Source organism: Monodon monoceros, unplaced genomic scaffold (assembly GCF_005190385.1).
Source record: "Monodon monoceros isolate NGI ecotype Baffin Bay Population unplaced genomic scaffold, NGI_Narwhal_1 Super_Scaffold_4, whole genome shotgun sequence".
Classification (NCBI taxonomy): domain Eukaryota; kingdom Metazoa; phylum Chordata; class Mammalia; order Artiodactyla; family Monodontidae; genus Monodon; species Monodon monoceros.
Genome location: NW_021703781.1, coordinates 58,533,090 through 58,557,733, shown reverse-complemented (window position 1 = coordinate 58,557,733; position 24,644 = coordinate 58,533,090). Strand labels below are relative to the sequence as shown.

The 24,644-nt window shown below is 46.9% G+C and overlaps 1 protein-coding gene across 1 annotated transcript in view; it reads right to left on the bottom strand.

The window, feature by feature from the left end:
• Window positions 1-24,644, bottom strand: part of SORCS3 (sortilin related VPS10 domain containing receptor 3) — a 588,390-nt gene that overhangs the window by 321,857 nt on the left and 241,889 nt on the right. Inside the window, exon 3 of the mRNA XM_029245625.1 lies at window positions 12,322-12,421. Coding sequence (XP_029101458.1) covers window positions 12,322-12,421 — 100 coding nt within the window. The remainder of the gene's footprint in view (window positions 1-12,321; window positions 12,422-24,644) is intronic.

The window sequence follows — 24,644 nt, the reverse complement described above, 5'->3', positions numbered from 1 at the left end:
ACTGTGCAGCGTCTTTCTGTGCCACTTCACAGGAAGAGCGCTGGGCTTGAAGCCAGAAATCTGATGTCCATTAAGTGGCCGGGCAACCTTGAATAAGTGAGAGTCCCCCCCCTAGGAACTCAGTTTCTTCATCAGTTTAATGAGAGGTTTGAACCAGACAACCTTCAAGTCACCTACCAGAGCCACACCTCTCCAAACCAATCACTTGATGCCAGGGAGAGGGCCTGAGTGCCCAGCCAGGCTGAGTACATGGGCAGCTTCAACATGGGATTACCCCTTGTTTGTAGGCACCGGTTGTCCTGACATCGGGGCAATGATAAGAGTAATAGTAATGGTATTTACTAACCGGACACCCGGACTCAGTCACTGGCCAACCATTTGCAAGCATTTTTCATTTAATCCTCCTATCAGCCTATGAGATGGGTACTAGCATTATCCTGATTACACAGACGAGGAAACAGAGGCTTAGAAATAGTTAACAATGGGGCTTCCCTGGTGGCGCAGGGGTTGAGAGTCCGCCTGCCGATGCAGGGGATACGGGTTCGCGCGCCCTGGTCTGGGAAGATCCCACATGCCGCGGAGCGGCTGGGCCCGTGAGCCATGGCTGCTGAGCCTGCACGTCCGGAGCCTGTGCTCCGCAGCGGGAGAGGCCACAACAGCGAGAGGCCCGCGTACAGCAAAAAAAAAAAAAAAAGTTAATAATGTTCCCAAGCTACCAGCTGCTAAGAGGTAGAGCCAGGATTTGCACAAAGTGGCTTCTTGCCCAAGTTGTAAGAGACCCCTGGGGACCCGGCCAGCCCCACCCTAGGGGGCTCCAGAGTGGGAATGCCAGAGCCGAGGCTGGTGCTCACCCCAGAGAACTACTGAATGCTCAGGCATTTTCCATAGGCGACAAACCGCCCCATCTTCCCTAGTCTACTGTCTGTCCGATATTGAAGGTAACTCGGCACCCCTGTGTTCCTCTGACTTCTCCTCTCCACAGTGAACATCTTCCACAACTTCTCAGCACAGGACCACGGCATTGTTGGACTGAAGGAAACACATCCCTCTGCATATCTACACTCCTTTTTTAGATATATAAAGAGTGGTTTCCAGAAGGTCACCATGTCCATCTAAGCCGAGGGAGGCCAATATGACAGCATACTAAAAGCTTATGTTTCCAATTTGCGCAACCTGGGCCTGAAGCCTGGCCTGGCATCTCCATAGCTCGGAGACCTCTGTCTTTTTGCTTTGATGTGTTCTCTTTTTCTCCCCCCCATGAGTGCCCACAAACACTCTCACTCTCTCGTCTCCCTAACGTTCTCATAACATGGGGATAATAACAGTATTTACTTTATATATGTGTATATTTTAAAGCCTTTATTGAATTTGTTACAATATGACTTTTGTTTTATGTTTTGGTTTTTTGGCCCCGAGGCATGTGGGATCTTAACTCCCTGACCAGGGACCGAACCCACACCCCCTGCATTGGAAGGCGAAGTCTTATTAACCACTGGACCGCCAGGGAATCCCTAACTTTATATATTTTTGTAAGGAAAGTGTTCATGTAAAACCATGAGCATGGCACACAGTAAGTGCTCAACAAATTTCTTTCTTTCTAACACTCGTGCTGGACCTAGAACCCGGTCCTGACGTCTCGTCTAGCAGTTGCTGTCATAACTACAGTCTCTGAGGTCTTGGGGAAACTGCTTCTCTCCCAGCTCTCAGCCCCAAATGAAAGTCCCACTTAAATACCACCTCTGCCAGTGCAGGGTCCAAGCCTGAAGCGCCTGTGTGCTTCCTGGGCCTGGCGCAGAGCACCCACCCAACAGCAACGAGCTCCCCAGACGTGCGCTTTCGAGACAGATCATCTGTACACCACCAAGAGGGAGCAATGAATCCGGGTGTGCGTCTGCACAGATGGAGGTGGCGTTTCGTGGGGTTACAATGCCGGAGGGCTCCCTGGGGCTCTGGAGCCAGGCAGACCCGGATGCGAAGCCCTGTTCCAGCAGCTCTACGTGCCTAATGGGGCTTGGGTGATAATGGGGGGAAACTGGCTCTGCACATACTACCCAGGGCTGGCAACCATCACTTTTACTGTATTGTCCATTAAGTGAGATAGAAGCAATCAATGGATCGGTGAGAAGGCACACAAAGCAGGTGGCTGGATAGAGGGAGAAAAGGAAGGGATAGAGAGAGGACAATGCTTTTGTTGTTTTGGAAGTTGAACAGACTTTGCCTAATGCTGGTTTGAGGAAGGGGTAGATTCCTTTTCCCAGGATGAAAAAGTCGGCTATTAGAAATGGGCTACCTGGGAACTGGGAGGCATTGCTGAGCGGAGGGGAAGCCAAAGGGAGGTCCATGGAACTGGGGTCACACTGTTGAACCCCTACCCTGTGCGCTCTATATACATTATGTTATTTCATTCTTAAATTTGCTTTTTTAAATCCCATTGTGAGCCCCACTTACAGATGAGAAAGCTAAGGCTTAGAGAAGGTAAACTGTACACCCAAGGTCACACAGCCAGGCGTGGGGTGTGCTGTGAAGCCCTTCCCTCCTCATCATCGCTCCTCGCTGGGCACCACCGAGGAGCCAGGAACAGCGGGAAACTTTCTAAACTGAACCGCACTCTTTCCCATCTCTGGCAGCTGAGAGATATTCACATACATTTCTTGTACCTCCATCCTCTCTGGTTCATTTCTTTCCTCCGTTTGGTCATCATAAGACAGCCCGGCCATTGCTCAGGGTGAGACTCGGGCTGCAGAGGGACAGGGCTGTCTGTCCGCTCCTGTCCCCGGGGACCCTCCGCATGGGGCTGCCAGCACCAAGCTGGGCCCCCATTTGTCACTGAGGTCAGTGTCTCACTCTGCATGGCTGGTTCTGACGCCAACGTGAGGCGACCGGGACTTGCTTGCTCCAAACCTGCCCTCGAGCCATTTGGCGGCCCGAGGATCCAGGATGCTCGCCCCTCATTACCCGGACATGCTCCGCAGCAGAGCGTGTGCTGAGCGCTGACGTCTGTCATTCTGACCTTGGGCTGGTAATGCGGGGACCGGCTGGGGGTGAGGCGTGCGTGGCAGTAGCAATCTCTCTGCTTGGTTGAGCTCACCAAGGAAGAAAAAAATAGTTGCTTCTTTCACTGGTGGTGGTGGTTTTTGTCACAAATATCTCTACTTCAGGGGCAGTGAGATCCATCTGCTGTATAACTTGTGCGTCAGAATACTAGGAAGAACGTATCGCTCTGGCTTCCCAGGCTCTTTGCAAAAATTGCCCTTGCCTGTGATGCTCAGAAAACACACCCAGAAGGTCTGGTGAGGGCAGGGCAGGGAGAAGAGATGGAACAGGATGCCTGATCCAGGCACCTCATTGGTCCAAGGGGCTCTCGTCTGTCAGCCTTTCTCATATGCAGCTCTCACGCTATCAGCCCCTAGCTCGGAAGCCTGCTATGGCTCCCCATGCCCTCTGCACTGAGTCATAACTCCATCCCTGAGCCTCGATGGGTCTACAGTATATAGCCCCACCCATCTCTCTCTCGACTTGCTGCTGCTAAACGCAATACGCCTATTAAGACCTCCAAACCCTCATTCTCCTATTGAGCTTGTCATTTCTATTCCCTCCTTCTCCAAATCGCAAGATTTCTTCCAAAGTCTACCCAATTTTTTGCCTCTATCTTTCACTGGCTCTGATTATGCCACAGGACAGCTTCTTTCTTCAAGCTTGGTGCAGTATTAACTCTTTCAGTTATTTCTAACGTTTGCACAATGCTCTTTGTTGAACATCTTCTAGACACACACAGATGCATGTGTGTGTGTGTATATAAAACCCCAAACCAAGAAAAATAAAATTAAAAAAAATAGGTTAGGCAAACATAAATCATGAAGAAGTACAGTAAAGAGCTAATTCTTATTATTTCTCTTAAATGCCTGGATAATCTTACTGCAGATCATATCATTATTTTTAAAAAAATATGATATACTCAATGCAAACCCCAAAGGGCACTTTGGAGAGAAGCCAGGCTATAGGTTTATATTCTTCCCATTTTCAAATAAAATGCAAAAGAAAAAAAACTAGTGATCATTTTAATGAGCCTTTAAATAAATTCTTGGCTAGAGCACACTGCAGCAATTTACACAGGGGACCACATGCATATATTTGCCGAGAACGGGACTTTGTGACTAAAGAGTGAATTTCCAAGAATTACTCTAGATTCCTTTCCTTTAAGTGATTAGTCTGAATTGAACCACACTTCATATCCACTCCATCACTGGGTCACACTTGCAAAGGCAAACTTGTAAACCAGTGTCTGCCCCTTCATTGATCCACCTCTCTTCCGACTTCTTAACTTTCCTTTGTTCTGATTTCTCAGGCCCTGATGAAGTCGGATACTTTCACTTTCGGGGGGGTTTCCTTTCTGGTTCTTTTTCTGAACATACCAAGAAGAAAAAGGTTTGAACTTGGAATCAGTAAATGAAGACGGTTTGGTCCAAGTTCTGTTCTTTTCCTTTTTTTCACTCCTTCCTCTCACACATTTCCCCCTAAACTCAACTTCCGAAAGACTGCTCTAGCCTCTCGGTAACTGTTAATTTACGAGGCAAGAAAAACGAGGTGGTTGTGAATTAACAAGAGTGGGACCATTTCTCTCCGTCAGCAGAATAATCAACCTCTCTCAGGCAGTCAGCAGGTTTGGTTTTAAAAGAGAGGGAAGACGACTGGAAAAACGCAGGTGGCAGCATGCCCCCTCGACAGGGCAGGATGTGAGACTCTTTAAAAACCCAGGGTTCTGGGGTCTATATCCTCCTCAAGGAAGCTAAGAAGCAGGAGCCCAGCAGGGGAGGCCCAGCAGCCCTGTGGATGGCCTGCAGGGTCCCTGGATTCCAGGGTGTGGTCCTGAGGGCAGCTCCATATGAGGGGTCCCTTTCTGTAGCTGGTTTCCTGCAAGAAAATATGACGTTTCTCATTTTATCCTAATTATGGTCCCAGAAAGAGGGGATAGGTAAATGGTCTTTTATCCCCACTTTACAGCTTGAGAAACGGAGGCTCAGACAAGTTAAATGACTTTTCCAAAGCCCAACAGCTAATGAAGAGAAAGGTCTAAACCAGAAATCCTGATTCCTTCCCTGACACTCTGCCCCAGGCGACCTAGTCTCACTTCTTTGATAACCGTTTGCGCCTCGAGCGCTACTCAACCATTCTGTGCTTCCAACGTGCTCAAGGCAGTTTGGATTCCACACCCTTGATTTCTCATCCAGGTTCATCTGAAATGGGATTCCAGCTGCAATATTGCTCAGGCTTTGAGACCAGAGAGATGAGAAGCTATGGATGCTTGTATGAAGCCTACAGCTTATAACACACGCTCACTGAGATGGGCAGGGAGTACGTATTCCCAACTGTTCCCTACCTGCACCCACCCCCGTCCCCCAGTCCAGGTTCTCCACCAGATCCGTGTGCTCCAGCTGTCAACAGCCCATGGGCTGAACAGAGAACTCTGCACTAGGAGTCAGCAGACCCAGTTCCAGCACTGGCTCTGCTGCAAATGACTTCGTGACCTCGGGCAAGCCCACAGGCGGTCTCTTCTGTTAAATGAGGGCCTGTCTAGACAGTCTCTGAGGGCCCTTTCATCCCCAACACGTGGTGAGTCTAAGAATTAAATATGAGTGAAGGTGAGTTACACGAGCACGTTAGACCAAGGTAAGTGACCATCAGCAACGGAATCTGAGCAGGTCGAACGGACGTCTCAGCGCCGAACCTTCGTCATCTGCAGATGGACTAATGATAGCACCAGCATCGTAGAGTCGCCGGTGAAGCATTCAATGAGTTGATTCACATAAAGCATTTAGAATAATTTTGGGCACATAGTAAAAATTCTCAACAACTGCTAGCTGCTGCCCCTCCCCCTCCTCACCATTATTATTGTCATTCTTTTTTTTTTTTTTTTTTTTTTTTGCGGTACGCGGGCCTCTCACTGCTGTGGCCTCTCCCGTTGCGGAGCACAGGCTCCGGACGCACAGGCTCAGCGGCCACGGCTCACGGGCCCAGCCGCTCCGCGGCATGTGGGATCCTCCCGGACCGGGGCACGAACCCGTGTCCCCTGCATCGGCAGGCGGACTCTCAACCACTGCGCCACCAGGGAAGCCCTATTGTCATTCTTATTGTTTTCATAAACACTTGTTACCTTGGAAACAGAAATGAATATTCGCGCTAAGAGGGATTTCTCTTACGTGCTCTTTAAATATAGCTTATTGTGCACATTTTCTGAAGGAAGAAAGCGGGGTCCACAGAGATGAGGTGCCTGGTCGAGGCTGTAGGAAGTAGGTGGCCATGAAGGAAGAAGTGTGATGCAGCAGAGCTGGTCCCTTGCCTGCTACTGTGATACTTGGTGTCCTCACCCCCGGGTTGCCAGAACAGATGTAGATAGCATCTCTAGCTCCCTTTCCTGCTGGAGGAGGGCTGTGCACGCCTGGGTGAGCACAGTGATGCTCTTGGGAAGTTGCATCAGCTCATGCTGGTGGAACCCCTCAATTGTGCCATGGAGGATGCTGCAGTTCTGAGTTCCACCAGCAGAGACAGCAGCTTTCAGGGAACCACCCACCTTCTGAACAAGGAACTGGGACTTCAGAAGAGCTGGCCTGAATGGGAGGGCTTATCTGGCCAATGTGTGGCCATAAAACCAGGAGCTTTGGGGACCACCCCTTCCAAGGACTAGCCAACTGGCTATCCATTGAGCCCAAAGTCCACAGTTGCGCACGTATCACCATGTAGCCCTCTGAGAGGCACAGTCCAAATGGTGGTCATCCAGACCATCTAGGCTGGAAGGAGCCCCAAAAAGTGTAGGACCTACCCTTGCCACTGTACAAATAGGGAAATGGAGGCTCTGCAAGGGAGATGTCTTACTCAAGAATACCCCGTCACCCAGGGGCAGAAAACCAGGACCAGAAAGAAGATGTCTGCCGCCTTCTCCTACTCTAATGGTCTTACTCTGAACTGACACAAAAGGTCCCTCTGAATTGCAGAACCTTCTATGTGATTCCTCTGAGTCAAAGGGAGGTCTTTGCGAGCCATGCTCAGCTTAATTTATCTCACTCGGATCATAAAAGCATCACTGCAGGCCCCCAGCAAGAGCAGCTTCTAAATGTTATCCTTATTCTGTTGCCCCGAAAACCACGTTGCAAATACCAACTCTTCACCTGGAGACTGACTTACTACTCAGGTCATGGCACATGACACCAATTGGATACAAGGATTAAAGTAGATTTGGGACACCCTGCCAGGCCCCACACCCTGAATTCCACACCCTAGCCCATCTAAAACATTTCAAAATACGTAAGTTTCATGTGAAAATATGCAGAGAAAAATCTGTTAAGAAAATCAGGAACTGATGACAATGATGGTGTGGCTGTAATGAGCCCTTGTTCTCGCAGGGCGACAGTCATCTATCTGGAGCTTAGATTACAGAGCGGCTGCTGCAGTCCCCACCTGGCCAACATCTCTCATGGACATTACCTGCCTGGCCCTTGTCTGCATTTGCGATTGAGTCCCTAGGTCTATGCATGCAGTTGTTTTCTGTGTGCATCTCGTCTGCCCAAGTAGACCGCACATTTCTGAAAGCCGGAAACTCCCGTCCAAAATACTTTGCTCAGAGCTAGACACTTAACAGTTTAATAGCCTAAAATTATCTTTCCACATTCGTTTTTTGCTTTGCTTTAGTGTAAGAGATTTTAATATCTGTGAACTGAAAGTGTACTACCTTAGAGCTGACTTTCCCTGACCCCTCCAACGATCTCAGGAGACATGGTGAAGGAAAGCAGGGGTCCAAGATTTTAAGAGTCTGTGTTTTGTTTTGCTTAGAGGTTTTCCATTGTGTCAAAGATTGCTCAGGGTTATGCTGCTGTATTGAGAGACTGACATGGGAATAACCAACACCTGACCACACACACAATGCCTCTTAACAGCTTGACAAAGGCAGCCTGCTCATCGAAGAAATCTGACTGGTAATTCCCACTGTATTTCTGCAGGGTAGCCTGGAAGTAATTATCCTTCTCCCTGGTAAATCAGCTAGGAAAGGAGGATCTAACACTCCTCTCCACCTCCAAAAAACTGCTAATCCTCTAACAGTAATGGGCAGAAAGCCCCAGGCAACAGAGTTACTACGAATAGAGAGATGAATGCACTCACCTGGTCTTTTTACCTGTGGCAGGGGCAGCCGAGCTGAGGCAGGTCAGAGTAGAGAGCATGCCCTGTGTGGTCAGACAGAGGTGGATGGACCACCTCAGACAGAGGTGGTCAGACAGAGGTGATCTAGCTACTTTAGAGAAAGCAAATGGCTCATCTGCCTGAGCCTCAATTTCTTCACCTGCCAAATGGGAACAAAACTACCAGGCTCAGGGGATTAAGAGTGAAACTCAGAGTATAGAAGTGAACTTAGCCTAGTGCCCAGAACTTATTAGGAGCTCAACTTTAAAAAGTCTTTATCCTCTTCTGATGTCAGCCCTTATGGTCCTCCCGCCCTCCTCCATCCCCACACAGGCGCACACACCTCTACCCTGCAGTAATTTGATCACATTGCCTGGCAGTCAGGAATTTTGTCTGCTCTCTGGCATTTCCAAAACACTCTTTCCAAATCTGCAGGTGTCAGCCGTTTTCGAGCCAGAGCAATTAGGCCATAACAGGCCTGCATTTCTCCATCCACTCAAAGATTTGCTCTTAAACAGATACCTGTGTCTAAGCTAAGCCCCTCCCTTGTTGAGGCACAAAGACTTCAGCCTGTTTGTACAAAGCACAGTGCTGGTAAATGCAGGCTTGACCTCGGCACATGCCATTCTGCATGGGCCTAGGGACAGAGTCAGCTGACAGTCATGAGTTCTAGGAACCCAGGGACGTTTATCTCCTGCAAAGGGAAGGGGAGGCTGTGAGCAGAGCCCTCCTCCAGAGGCGAGCCTCACATCCACATGGGGAACTAATGCAGTGCTCTTCGTGTTCAAAGTGCCAGACGCAGACATCACCCAGGCAATGGGCTAACTGGCCAGTGGCCAGAGAAAAGCAAACAGCAAGGGATGCAGAATCACATCAAATACAAGTGGGGCAGGTCAACGCCATTAAAATAACGCTGATGCCCCATACCTTAGGATGGTCTAGAACACTTCAACTCAAGTAGCACCCAGCACTTCATATCAATACTCTCATTTGGAAAAAAAACTAGTAGACACCACTAACCTAAATCTCAACTTCCTTGAGGGAGTCCAGCATTGCCAGATGTATCCTAATTTGTCCCCCAAATAAACCTCCTGGAAAGACTGTTGCAGACTCACCATTTATAAGTAGAACAAGCTTGGTGTGATTTACATAGAGGCTATTTCCTTATCTTGCCTGACTTCTAAAGTGCCTGGGATGACTGGCAATTATATAGATAAAGCTTCTAAAAGGAATCTGAGCATAGTTAATGCTAACTAAGGTTATTACTGGTAGGAGACTGTATACATGTTAACCACTTCTACTTTCAACCTAATAGCTTATTAGCTATCTACATTTGGAGGTTTTATGTTCTCAAAAAAGTGTTAAGACGTCAACAATTAGCTTTGGGAACAACTATATAAATACAAGCACACGCTACTGTTTGGCTAGAGGTGACAGAACTCTGATGTACTCATAGCCTCCAAGGAAAGCCGTAGCCATCTGTTACATAAGTAACTCATTAGGTGAAAAGCAAGTGTTTCGACAAGATTAACTAAAAAATCTGCTGGAGACTACTTCCATTAGCTGGTTGATAAACATGGGCAGCTACCGATAATTTGAATGCTTTGAGAATCAAAAGAATCCTGCTTAATTCAAGCTCAGATGAGAATCCAGGTGACCAAAGGTTTAAACTCCAAGACATGTAAGCAGGACACTTAAAAAAAAAAAAAAAAAGTTTCATTGCAAGGTCATAATGACCCAGAGCACCAGACCAATAAAGAAACAAATAAGAGTGTTTTCATTTCCATCTAACTGTCAATTTGCCTGAGCGGCTTGAGAAGCGTAGTCTAGGGAACTTGACTATTCTAGTTAAGAGAAAGTCACCATGTAGACTATTTGTGTATCATCAGTACCCCAAGGCTCAGAATACAATCAAAGACACCCAACACCAAAATGAAACCGAATCTAATTTCATCTCTCCTTGGATGATTCGGAAAGTGCTTCAGGAGCACACAGTCTCCTTATGAAATTAATGTCTATTGGTATTTCCAAAATAAATAAATAAACAAATCCATGATATTAGTCTATCTTTTGTCTGTCCCCTATCTGAGTGAAGAAAATGTCTGCACTTTTAACCTTCTGGGCGGCAGTGCCTCTTAAGGTGGGATTTAACTGTGTTTTGGTGGTGTTTCTCTGAAAAGGCATGCAAAACAGCCTAACTTTTGTCAATTGGGCAATAACTCCTGTGAGGAAGTGCTCCAGAGAGCCCATGGTCTGAACACCACCTCTGGGAAGGAGAAATGGAGGTGCACTTCTGCACCAGTGGGCTCCAAATCCCAGCTTTATGATCCTTCTAACCCTGGGTATCTGCCTTATCCTGCCCTTTGTCTCCCGCACTACTGAGCACCTCTAGGTCATACTAAGAAGAGATAAAACAGTCAGGAGTGGAGAAAAATGGAAAAAAAGACTGAAAGAGATGTTATGAGTAGGAGCCCAATGGGAAACATACATGACAGATGACTACCAGAATGGATGCCAACAGGTGTGACCCTTCATGTGCGCCTTGGGAAAATCCTCATGAAGACAGCTGATCTATCACCTACATGAAGATGTGATTAATTCTGCTGTGGTCCAGATCAGTGCTAAAGGACATCTGCCATGTGTCAAATACCCCCTTCTTGCTTCTCCCAGAGTGCAGACACCCCCTATGATTCCACCTGACCCCAAGTCACTGTGTTGGGTGGGAAGAGCTTTAAGCTGGGAGTTAAAAACCAACTGCCCATCCTGCCGCTGACCAGCTGAGTGACATGGGTGGGACATCTGTCCTCTGTGGGCTTCAGCTTCCTTCCTAATGAAGGGAGAAGGCAGAGGAAGAGTGGAGATAGATCATGGCTGACTTGATTCAGTCAAGTTTTATCATGTGTCCATCATGGACGTGGCTTCAATTCAAGGCCACGAAGCAACTGCCTCAACCTCCCCGGTCAGGACTAGACCACGAGTTTTGAAGCACGGGGCTGTGGCTATACGGGAGGGAAAGGAGCAGAGCGTGGGCTGAAGCCAAGAAACCTACACTGAGCATCAGGAGCCCTGAGCTCTAATGGCTCCATTCCGTACTTGGCTTGGGAGCCTTTTCTGGCTTCAGTCTCCTCATCTGGGAATTAAGACTATTATAGATGACAGATTCTCAACCAAGGCTCCGTGGACATCTTGGGTCCAGAGGGGGGATTCAAGGTGTTCCTAAACACCTAAAAACTGTTTGCAAAAATTTTGGGGGCATGTGTCCAGAGGGAAGCTCTAGAGCTTTAATCACATTGGCAGAAGACTGCAGTTCAAAAACTACAAATAACTGCTTGTATCGATGAAATCTATGATCCCTTCCAGCTCTAACATTCAGTAATTCAAATAACAATATTGAAAAATGGGGAAATGACAACCCTTTGGGACACAGCATTTATTTTCTAAAACCATCCATCATCCCAGGCCCCCTCCTCCCAGGAGGTCTCGGTGACCAAAGTCTGACCTTATATGATTTCACCCATGTCCTGGCTGTTAAGTGAAGAGGAAAGACAGAAAAGAAGAGGCCAGCAGAGCCAGTGTGCTCCCCTGGGCCTCAGAAGGAGCTCTGGAGCAAGTGGAAGAATCCAGGGGCTGCCTATCCTTCCCTTGGAGGAAACCGACTCCCTCTTTACAAGGAGCTCTCTGAAAACAGCAGCAAAAAGGAGGCTATAGGAGGACTCGGCTCTGGAGTCAAGCAGACCCATTTTCAAATCCCAGATCTGTTGCTCACCATGTTATCTGTTACTGTCTGGCATTAGGCTAGAAAGTTACTTAATCTCCCTGAGCTTCAGTTTCTTCATCTGTAAAATGGGGACAGTAGTCATTTCTACCCCAGAGATTCATTGTGAGGATAAATGAGATAAGGTATGTAAAGCACACACCGCCATCCTTGGCTGAGAGGAACCCCTTACGTAGTTATATAGTTTTATTATTGTTGTTGTTATTATTGCTACTAGGCAGTCGTTAGAATTCCAATGTCTGTGGTGTTCTTGGCATATAAAATAGGCATTCTGTAAGTGACTCCACGGCTACTGGTTTTTTTCCTTAACTCCTAGGCCTTGGCAGCCCTGCCACTCCGCAGGGAATGCCCAGGACCCATTGACCACCCCCTCTCACCTTTCTTTTGTTGGTGGGATTGACGTAGAGGTAACTGAGGACAGTCTTCAAGCCCACTTTGTCATTGAGCTTTTCATAGGTGGTGCCGTAATCCGTTGATCTGCAGGTAGGAGAGAAAGAAAGAAAGGGAGAGATTGTTTTACCAAATGGGGGACTGTGTTTCAAGGGGAGCCCAGCTCTCCCCCAACCTGCATCTTTGTTCCCAAATCACACGAGTGCTTAAAGGTGCTCTTCAGAGATAAAAGGCCCCATTAATTTGAGAAGAGCAATGAGACTGATGCAGCTGCCTACTACCTAAGCTCGCTGCCCTTTGCTCCCAGCCTTTCTCAGAGACCTACTTTCCTGCCCTCGGGGCGGCTGCGAGTGACAGGAGTTGCCGGGGAGCCAGGCCACCTGCCACAATCAGTCCTCTGTCCCCGCGGGGCATTGCAGGGACCTTCTCCTGAGGTCCCTGGGTACAACCAACTTCACGCCCCTCCACTGAACCTGAAGCCAAGGGCCCCTCAGAAGGACAGGAAGCACTGTATCCAGGAGCTGTGGGGTCCAACGGCCAAATCTGGCCGCACCCGGCAGAGTCTGAGGCTTTACATGGGAGCGATGGTGTGTCGGGGGAAGAGCCAGCGACACTGAACTGCTGCCCATAGCTCATCATCCCAACGATCCTGCTGGCCACCCGCCCCTCCTTTGGGCCTAATGTCCAGGGCTCTGACCTCATACCAAGACCACGAGTCAGGGCTCAGAGAACAAAGGCGGGCCAACCAAGCCACAGGCTCCTTCCTCTGCATCCCGCCTTTCCACAGAGCAGGAGGGAGAGCGAGTACCCGACAACGGATTCAAGTAGCCGAAACCCCTGCTGCTCCCGCCTTGCTTCCCCACTCCCATCCCAGACACCTCCCTCCCTTTTCAGACCACCAGGAGCTTCAGGTTCTCACCCCCTTTCTGCCATCGCCTCCCTTGGCTAGACTCAGGAAACCTCTCCCACTGGAGCTTTAGAAGGCCACAGAGGCCCATTCATTCTCTCTACGGTGAAGTGACCTCATGGGTGCCTGCCTTCCGACGCCGGCCCTGTGTCCCCCTAGTAACTACCTGCCCCTATCTTTCCTTGGTCCTTTAGCCACCTCCTAACGCTAACCTGCTTCTGCCTTGGCCCACAGATTGGCTTTATAAGTCTAGCAGCCAAGCTCTGTGACGACCTTTAAGAACTGTCTCCACCCCCATCCAACCTGGCAAATTCCATGTCCCAGGCCCGGCTGAAATACCCACCCTTACCTCTGGTTAAGGCTTCACTGGTCCTCTCCCTGGTTGCCACTCATTTCTCCTCTGCACCAGAACAAAGTTCCCCATCTGTTGTACACCCAAGGCACACACTGTACATGCCCCTTTCATTTCCCCATATTGTCATGATGAGTTTCCTTATGTTCTGTTTCTCCAACCACAGTGTAAGTTCCTCAAGGACACGGAACTTCAGAGAACGCTATGGGGAGAGGAAAGAACATGAACTTGGGGCACAGCAAAATCTCTGGTTACTTCCTAGATGGGCAGCTCCCTGGTCACATGACCATGTGCAGGTTACTTCACCTGCTGGAGCCTCAAATTTCTTATTTGGAAAAACGGGGATAATTTAATCTCACAAGGCATTTCTGAGGATGCAAAAATACAACACATGGGAAACCTCCTAACAGGATGTAGGCATTCTGAAATGTCAAAAAATAAATAAAAATACAAAGGACGTTCACTTCTCCTTTCCCCAAACTGTACAGAACCAGGTCTTACACGTCATGCGCGCTTGGCCCGTTTACTGAAAAAAAAAAAAAAAATCAGTATTTCTAATCCCTCCCTAGGCTACAGGCCCCACACGGTCATCGGTTATGCTAACTTTAATACTTAGCACCCCCCCCCCCCCGCCGCCGCAAACTGACTTCTTATCTTCTGTCTCCTGTTTACCTTAGGCACTAGGACTCAATGCCAATCGGAGAAATCCTTGCCTTTATCTCTCGAACCCAGCTCAGTCCCCAAGTCTTAATGATTCTATCTCCTAAATAACTTAGAACCCCCGATCTTCCCATTCTCATTCCAACGCTGTGGCTCACACATCATCGTTTTTGCAACGATTCCCCAATTGGACGCTCTTCTTCAACCTTCTCCCCCTCCCACCAATCTCCATGCTGTCATTAGGTTATATATCAACCACACAGATCTGTCCACCTCACTCCGTGGTAGTAATTACCCACTGCCTGCACACAGTAAAGTTCTTTCTTCCAAGCTCAGTCTTGGAAAATCTGGTTATAACTTCCCTTACTAGACCTATTTCCAGCCACTTGCTCCTCTGCCCCTTGCTGTCCAGCCTCATTCAACTTCCCTGAATGTCCTACATTTTTGTGGCCTCCATTTCTGGCACATCATTCCCTTCTGCCTGAACTACCTCCAGCCTCTGTTTCCTCTACTTGGTAAACTTCTCTGCAATCTTCACACTCAACTCCAATACCACTCTCTTTCCAACTTTCTCACTGGGAAGTTAATCACCATTTCCTTTGTGTTCTCATACCACCTTGTACATATTTCTATTCTAGCATTTATCCTATTGTTGTCATCATGCTATTTTTATCCTGAGACTTTGCCCTTGACTATACCTTCCTAAGGGCAAAAGCCATTTCTTATAACAGCCCAATGCCTTGCACCGTGCCTGGTACAAAGCAAGTACTGATGTTTGTATTGTTTTGCTTTGTCTTTATTTGCAAGAGTGAATGAACGACTGAACCTGTCCAAACCCACTCACAAGTTCCTGACCAACTGCTAACGTTTAGTGGTAGCTCAACAGACAGCCACACCTAGAAAACACACCTGATACTTCAGATACAACTTGCAGAATGGTAAGGTCTTTTAGTGCCAGGGAAAGATCTAGAATTAAGTTAAATGACACTAGAATTAAGGTGAAATGACCAATCACTCTGACCTCCTATCCTACCCAGGGCAGGGGAGAAGACACACCATAATCTCTACAGACTGTCAGCAGTGTATTTTTCTTAATACAAATAAAATATTTTATAGAACAAATTGCTTCTTGATTCTACACTCTTGAAGGCATAAAGATGGCACCGGGTGGGAAAAGAAAACTCAACTTGGAATCTGGAAATCTAGGGTCTAGAGTGATTCTGAAATGTACTCAAAGTGTCACCCTGGAAAGGTCAATTCTCTAATCCTGCTAAAGAAAGAATTATTCTGACGCTTGTTAAAATGGAAAGGCAGATTTCATTCAGGACTATTGCAGTAGGTACAAGGACCACAGCAGTGAGGTTTCGAAGTAGAGGAGGGAGATTGGACTCCACTCCAAATACAACAAGATAAAAGAGGGAATTTATAGCCAAAGAGAAGGGTGGGAGTCAGTGGATAGAACATTACTAAGAAGGTAGGGAAATTCTTTGCTAAGCCGACGTGACAGGATTCTCACTGAAGGCAGGTCAGGGTGGTCAGACGTCCCCTGGGGGATGGTGGAGGATGAGGAATTTGACCAGATATTGAGTATGATGAGATACTGCAAGGGGTTGGGGGGATCCTGGCTAAACTCACTTAGCAGAATTGTTGCTAAAAATGGGCTCTTTGAGGACATATCCGAGGACAGGGCCTAGCTGAAAAGGAGCTCGGAGGGTCCTGACTAGAGCTCGGTCAAGAAGAGAATCTTTGTCAAGCCCCATTCTATCATCAACACAACAGGTTTAACTCAGATAATCATAAGGCCCCTTCTGGACTTGAAATCTTATTATCCCACCAGCACAGCGCTAAGCTGTTTCCAAAGAGCAACTTTTCCTCATGCTATATATAGCAAACATCTTACTTATAAGAGCTAAATTCTCAGGGCTCCCTGCATGACTGGTGTCACAACGAACTTCCTTCCCGCATCCAAATAACCCTCATCAAAGGCAGTATACTTAGCATGACGCACAGTCTCTCTTCCTGCAAGCCGCACAACCGATTCCCACTGACTTTGCTGTCTTCCAAAAGTGGCTGCACAGGGTAAGGGCTTCCCAACAAAGGATATGCCACGGCTCAGCTTCCTCTGTTCCTTGGGCAGCTGCTGCTCATTCAGGCAAACAGAAACAAGTCTCACTCAAGTGAGGACACCTCAAGGAGCCACTGAGCCCTGGGACCAAAGGAGGCCTGGTCTCTGCCCTTTCCAGCATGGAGGCCACACACCGCATTGACCACAGAGTTCTGTGGGCCCCTTTCACCTGGGGTGAGGGGCAGCTGGCAGAGAGGCCTCAGCACCACTGCCAGAGCCAGCTGTGCCTGCAGAAGTCACTTTGACAGGAAAGCAGACCATCCTCCACCTTGTGACTCCAGACATCTGCCAGCGGGGTCTCTTAGAGGAAGCAGGCTCATTTCCCCTAACTTAAAGCTAGTTTCCCAAATCTTGACATCCTGACGCTAAGCTCCTAACGCTGAAACGTCCTGAAAGCTGGAGACTTCACACACATGCATGGGGCACCCGCCATAGGCCGGGCACTATGCCAGTTACCATTTGGAATGGCTCAGAACACACAGCTAACCTGGCAGGCAGCATGTGAGAAGTGCCCAGCCACAGGGCTCCCAGCTTCTGTTCTGGGCTCAGATTCCTGCAGTTCCAGAAGGTTATTCCACTGCCGTGTGTGTGTGTGTGTGTGTGTGTGTGTGTGTGTGTGTGTGTGTGCACATGTTTGTATCTCCCTCTCTCTTGCTCTTTGTCTTTCGTTACGAATTATTTCCAGAACACAGAAAAATACAAGATGCCCAGTCATATACCCACTACTAGATTTATACATTGTTTAGGAACACAAATGCTTGACCATCTTTTGGAGTGTTTTCAGATTCACATAAATGTTATCATACAGGATATACATTCTGCAGCATGATTATTTTGTCCAACATTCAGTTTGGGGGGTTTTATCCATGTTGACACACCTAGCCATAATTCATTCATTTTAACTGCTGTAGAGCATTGCGGCTTACCAATAAACCACTGTCTATTTATCCTTTCAACCCCTGATAAATATTTTTGTCTTTTTCCTTTAAAATTTGCTATGATAAATGTTTCAATCGCCATTTGTACACGTGGCTTCTTGTGCATCTGTAAAGAAAAGTTTTTTCTAGAGAGACATCTTGATGTGCAATTACCACTCATACTCCATGCATAACTTCTTTGCTGGTATTTAACAAATTTTTCTCTAAGGAGGCCTTCAAAGAGACACTCCCTTAGTCCCCAGCTCCAGAAATTGGGTCCTTCTTTATTGCCAGGGCCTGAGTCCATAGCTCCTGACCTGTCTCGTCCCAGCTATCTCTGTCTCTGGAATCCTGAATTCCAGAGCATCTGAACCCAGAGAGCAGCTGGGGCCCTGAGTCCCGGCTTCACGAGTGCCGTGTCTGGTTTTCCCATTCACATCACTGTAGGTCACCTGCTCCATGGCTCCACTGCCTGCCCAAGGACCCGCTTGCTGTCGGGCTGGGCCTCCCAGCTGCCAAGCACTCACACTCCTCCCCAGGTGCCCGATGCTGACTGGTAGACAAGATGTGTCCATCCTCTTCAGCCTCCCAGCACTCCTAGTCTGAGCCCTTCAACTATTTAGAGCTCCTGTCCCATCCTGATAGGCCTCCAGAAGACTTCCGTGTGGGCCAGTACATTCCAGGAGGACCCCCTCAGCCTAACTTCCCATGGTAGTCACCCAAAGCCAGTCTCTCAACGACAGTTTCCAGGGTTGAGTTGTGAATACACTATACTTCCATCCGCCCAGCAAGCTCTCACTCCTCTAGTGAGCTTCTGCGGGAGCGGATGGTGGCAACAAGCATATGGCTTGCTATTTTAAAAGTGAAAGAACAGAAAAGAAAAACTTTTAGCCAACGCAGCCAAGTCAGCTTCCTGGTAGAGCTGAGCTGGGGCTCAACACCACCCCCCCTCGCTGCATCCCCAAAGCCACATTCCTGCCAGAGGTGAGAGGGCTCCAGAGGGCACTCTGCCAGTTCTCACCAGCCACCAGATGTGCAGGATCGGGGCGGGCACACTGCTCTCCTAGTCCCACCAGCTGCCTCCCCTTGTTTGCCACCTGTGCTCTCAGCCCCCCTCCTCCTTCCCTCTCCAAGCCTCGCCCCTGGGAAGGAACTGGGAAATTTCAAGTCTTTTACTCTTTGATTCTCTTATCAGTCTTTCATCTTCTCAGTGGACTCCCTTCTCTGTGATATTATTTAAATTAGCAAACAACCTCAGTCCTGATAGTTCCTTTTCCTGTTAGCAATTTTATTTTCGCTTTGCTCATTTCTTAACACATCTCTATCTGTTCTCTGTTATGGCATCTACCATGTGCCAGGGACTGGGCTTACCCCTCCTCCCTCCCCAGTAAGGGACACTTATGAGGAGCTACAAAGCTCAGGCAAGCAAATTGCTTTCTGTAGAAGGGCCACAGAGTAAATATTTTAGGTTTTGCCAATCTCTATCACAACTACTCAGCTCTGCCCTTGTAGCTCAAAAAAAGCCAAGCAGGATACACTAATGAATGGGTGTGCTGTGTTACAATAAAACCGTATTTACAAAAGCACGCGGTGCACAATTGGGTGGCCAGGGCTGCTCTAGCAGACTACAGTATCAACCCCTACCATCCCCACCACCAGCCAGGCTCCCATCCCGCTTTGGTCTCTAAGACAACTTCCCAAGATTCTGGCCAAGGTCTCTGATACCCTAACTCACGCTTCCCTGTCTGGCTGCCATCAGGTCAAAGTGTCTGCCTAAGCCTGGCACTCAGGCCTTCTCAGGCCTTTGCCCCCGTTACCTCCCATCTTCCACTCTCCCAATGAGCTTGCGGCTGGCAAGTGTCCGGATTTCCTCCTTTTTGACTCCCAGCTCTAGTACTAGCTACATCTTAGAGACTTTTCCTACAACTTCAGCCCACACCGTCCTCTGCATTTGTATCAACAGCGTTAGGAGTTCCCTATTTATTCTCTGAATACGCTTCTGTGCTTTTTTTCTTTCCAGCAATGACTAAAAGCTCCTTAAAAGAAAAAAAACAAACGAAATCTCTTTTGAATTGCTGAAAGTGCAGAGCACTAAGTAGAGAAAACAAGGAAGATGCGAGCAGGGCAAACACAACTATACCCGGTGCTGGATGAACTAGCCCTGTGAGCTCTTCACTTCTCTGAACAATAGGGGCGCTGTTGGGAGGACTCCACAGAGAAGAGTGAGAAACATAGTCTAGCATCTGATAAACCCCCGTGCCATAAATGTGTGTGGCTGTCATTTTTACGACTACTCCAGATTGTATTTTTCTCAAGGACAATCACGTTGGGTTATTTTCCTTGATTTATAAACTCCTTCCGCTTAGGGGGTGAGGCACATGGACGCCCAATTAATCATTAAGGAATCTTTGGCCCCAGTTTCCAATTGATGCCATGAAAGTACAATACGGCCCAGCCGCCTGGGGAATCAAAAGGAAGAACCAAGCTTCCACGTGCCAGGCCCTGGAAAGCCTCCACCAGCCTTTCCCCCTGAGTGTGTTCCCCTGAGCTACACCAAGAATAGTCAACAATCAAAGACCAGAGGCAACAAGGGGCTCCAGTGTGTGGTGAACCACAGCCCCCTCCAAGGGCAGGGCAGGAGTTTCCACAGCATAGCTCCAGACCCATGGCTGCCCAGACAGTCTTTATGATCCAAATGGAGAAACCACTGACGCTCCCCTCTGGCCTGTTCCACTCCCCGTCTTAAGGCCAGCGCCTAAGGCCGCGTTAATTTGTATCTCTGCAATGGCAGAAGCCCAACCTGACCGCAAATAACCAGACAGAAAATTAATTTCAGACTCCAAGCCAAAAACGAGTGACTTAAATAGCTTCACTCTCCAAGTGGATAGTGGCCCCACCCTCTGCTTCAGAAAAACCACAGGCAGGCTGATGCCCAGGCAGAAGCTCACACAGCTCTCCGTCACCTCTTTGTGTCATCTGACTCCACGGCCGCATTATCTCGTCTCACAAAGAGAGACACAGGGATACAGAATAGTTAATGTTCTCCTGCCCCAGCTATCTGAATGAGAGCCATCATGGGGTCCAAGTGCAGAAAATTGAAGGTAACCTGACACTGGAGACCAGATCATGCAGAATTCATGGTTTATATCAAATAAAATGTAGACCCACCAGCAGCACCATTCCAGCTCAGATCTAGGAGGGAAGGTTGGCATGTGTGGGGTGGGCCAAAACATTCAGATCCTTGGTCTTTGTTTCCCATTGAAGTGTGAACACTTCATTTCTCACTGAAGAATCTCAGTTAAGATGATAGGGTTGCTGGGTTGTTATGTTGAGGACTTAAAGTGACAAAAGATCTCAACCCTATCAGCCAAGAGGCCTGTTTGTGTCATACTGGGGAAGGGAGTTTCAAAGAAGTCCTTCAGAGAGAGGAGAGAGCACGAGCAGACCCTGAGAGGATGTGACATCCTATAATTCACTGCACCTTTGTTCACGTGAATATAGCGTATTTTACACAACATGCACACACACATACACACACTATACAACAGCATTAAGGAATCAGGTAGATATCAAGATTATTGACCTAGAAAAGTCTCGAAGACATTACTAAATGAAAAAGGCTACTGAATAATAATGCATTAAAGATACAAACAGTATACCCAAACAAAACAAAACAATATATTTCCATTAGGTTTGTAAGTGTGTACACCAGTGCATTGTAAAATTTCTAGAGGAAAACGCAAATACATGGTAATAGAAGTTACCTCTGAGTAGGGGCCCGGGGTGGGGTGGGTTGGCTAGAAGAACTTGAGTTTACTTGTAATGTTGCAATGCTTTCCAAACCAAAATATAGCCATGTATCACTCATGCGGTTAAAAATAATCACAATAAAGTGATTTGTTACTGTGCAGTTATGAGGCGGATCAGTAAATCAACACATCTGTAGAGGAGCTCTATTATAGGTAAGCATTTGCATTCGAAAAGACAACCCAACATAACCATAAGAGGATTTGTTTCAGAGTCAAGCAGATTTGGTTTCAACTCCAGCCTGTGTAACCTTAGGCTAATTACGTAAGTCTCCTGTTTCATATCTGCTCAGTGGAAATATAAATATCTCCTTCCTAGGATTACTGTGAAGCGTAAATGGCCCTAACACCACGCCGTTCACTTCACTGCCAGTTGCTGGGAGACCCCATGGCAGAACAATAATGTGATCATTGGAGGAGAAATTGTCCCATGCATCTCTGGGCAAACAGGAGGTGGGTTATAGTTACATAACCACCAGTGGGCAGGCCAAAGCCATCCCATCCCCACCAGATCAGCAGTCAGCTACCAAAAGGTACATGGGAAGTTGGAGGAGTTGCCACGCATAATCAGAGACAGCCTCCAGCAGGTGGCCAATACTAACAAATTCAAGTCTAGGGAAAACAGACTTCACTTTGTTCAGTAAGATTTCCTGGGGAAAAAAAATAATGAGGCACAAACTAGAAGGTTCTGGACAGTTTTAGCAAGGCATCTCTATCTGGGGAGTAGATGTTTACCATTTCCCTTCAAAATTAAATGCAGCCAGTTGGGTCCCTATGACACGCCAGAATTATATCTGTGCACATCCAGAAACCCCCAGGATAAAGTGCGTAGCTGCCTAATGGAGAGATGTAAACTGTTGGAGAGACTCCAGACCATCCCGCTACCCTAGAGAAGCTAAACTCTGTGCCCCATTTATTTGTAAATCTTTCTCTTCTCTGGGATAAACATAATACCTTGCATGTGGTAGGCACTCAAATCATTAATTAATTTATCAGTTAAAGCAAGTCGATTTCTCCCCTGAGCAACCAGCCCCGTAGAAAAGAGAGTGGCTTCTCCAGCTTCTATCCTCCTCCAAGAAGCCTCTCATCTTTCCTGCCTCTGGTTTCCTAGCGCTCAGCATCTGTGTCACTCTCAGGGAGCATCGTACCCGCTCTCTGGGGATGTACATCTCTTCTCTTCTGCTGTTGTTTTATGGCATTATTTAACTTTTTGTGCATGAGGCTTCTTTTTCCAGACAGAGTAAGTCCTCTGAGGTCAAGGAACTACCTTGTGTATCTCTCTTAGGCCCTAATGCATGCTGCATAATGCCATGTAGTTTGAATACTCAGGCTGAGCAAATGTGTCCCAGGGACTAAATAGTCACATTCAGATTCCCTTCTGCTTGGGAAAGGTTCTCCTGGGAGAGACTAACAACAAAGCAGATGTCCTTCAGGCAGAGCTGGTTCTATCGGTTATCTTACTGGTCATTTGGGGAAGAAACAAGACTAATGTATTCCAACACCGGATACCTCCCAGCCCAAGAAAGAACTGGAAACTCCCAGATACCCAGGAGTGAATTGCAGGTCTCCCATTTGAAGCTCTTATACCACAGCCACTCCATCTCCTTATGGGCCCAGAAATCTGAAATCTCATTTACCTCTTCCTCTAAAAGAATTATATGTTGGTTGCTATGCTCCCTGCACCATGCCGGCTACACAACATTACTTAAACAATTGCCCTCTTGGACACCACATTCTACACCCCAAACGCTCTTGACAACAGACCAGAGCTATAGGGCATGAAAACCAATCGCAGTTTTTTAAAGCTTTCCTTTGAAAGGCTAAGTAAGAAGAAGAAGCAATTAGCTAGAAGTTGGGTTTGTTCTCAAGTCACAGAGTATTTCTTAAACCATCATTTGGCCCTGAGAGAAATGCCCCTCTGAGGCCTGAGGCAGCGCTCATCTGAAGCCCTGGTGCCATGGATTGGCTCAGTAGACTGGTGCCCATGGCCGTAGAGAAGATAAATGCCACACTCTGGGGTATTTTTAAAAACTAAAAGGACTGAAAACTTATGGTAGAAATATCATAAAGTATAGAAAAGTATAATGTGCAACATAGACATCAATTATAGCCACGCTATACAGAGAAAAATCCACTTAACATTTTGGTACTTTTTTTTTTCTCTAATCTGTGTGCATGTGTATGTTTACAAAATTGGGGGTTGTTCTCTGCATACAGCTTGGTGTCCTACTTTTTCACTTAACATAATATTTTAAGCACCTCACCAGGTTGTTTAATATTCTTCCAGAATCGTTTTAAAAGCCTTACAGCATCCCAGTGTATAAATGTATCATAATTTACTTTAACTGCCTTCTCGGTCAGATGGTTGGTTTCTGGCCAAATTTTTATAGTAAATAACTGTAGTGTGTATTCTTCTACATAAATTTTGTATGCGTCTTTGTTTCCTTAAAGTACATCCATGTTAATGTAATTATTAGTTCAAAGGGTAAAAATTATCATTAATATGGTAATTGTTACAAAATATTCTGCATGATATAAATATTCTGGTCAATCTGCACTTCCACTAACAGTACATGGGAGCACCAGTTTCATTGCATACTGGCCAACACTGGGCATTAGTATTTTAAAATCTCCAAAAATAGGTGTGTTGGCACCAACGCATCATAAAAATATGAGACCCTAACTGTGTCTTTACACTGGAATACCATGTCTTTAACACAGGACCCCCTTGATACTTTTAAATATTATTGTGGACCCTAAGAGATTTAATTCATATGTTATATCCATCAGTCTGTACTGTATTAGAAATTGCATCTGATAAAATTTTACAATATTTATTCATTTACTTTAAAATAACAATAATAAAACATAAATACCATAATTTTATGATAAACAACTACAGTTTCCCAAACAAAAACAATTTAGTGAGAAAGTGTGGCTTTTATTTTTTTTACATTTTTTGCAAAGCTCCTTAATATCTGACTTAATGGAAGACAGCTGGATTCTCATATCAACGTCTGCATTTAATCATTATGACATCACATATGTCATGTAGCTTCTAGAAAACTCTACTGTACACTTGTGAGAGAATGGGGATAAAAAAGGGCAAATAACACTTATTATTATCAGAAAATATATTCATTAATCCCCTGATAGGGTTGTGGGCATTCCCCAGGGTTCCCAGGACCACACTTTGAGAACTGCTGCTCTATGTCAAACAACTGGGTCCCAGAGGACTGCAACTTACAAAGAGATCTTTTCAAATTGTAATTAAAGCTATGGACTTCCTGCAAATCTCCTCTCACCTCAAACAGTCTTCTTCGCCAGGCCCCATAAAGTTCAAATCCAGCCTTCTACGTAAAGCCTTCTCATCTACCTTGCCCTACAGTGATATTTCCTTTCTCTGATTCTTTACTACCTTTATATCACTGCAGCACAATTTGGCCTGTACCCTCTGATTTTCATTGCCTCTTTTCCCCGCCAAAACTATAAGCTTCTTGAGGTCGAGGATCAAGCCTGTGGCACACACTTGGCTCAATAACT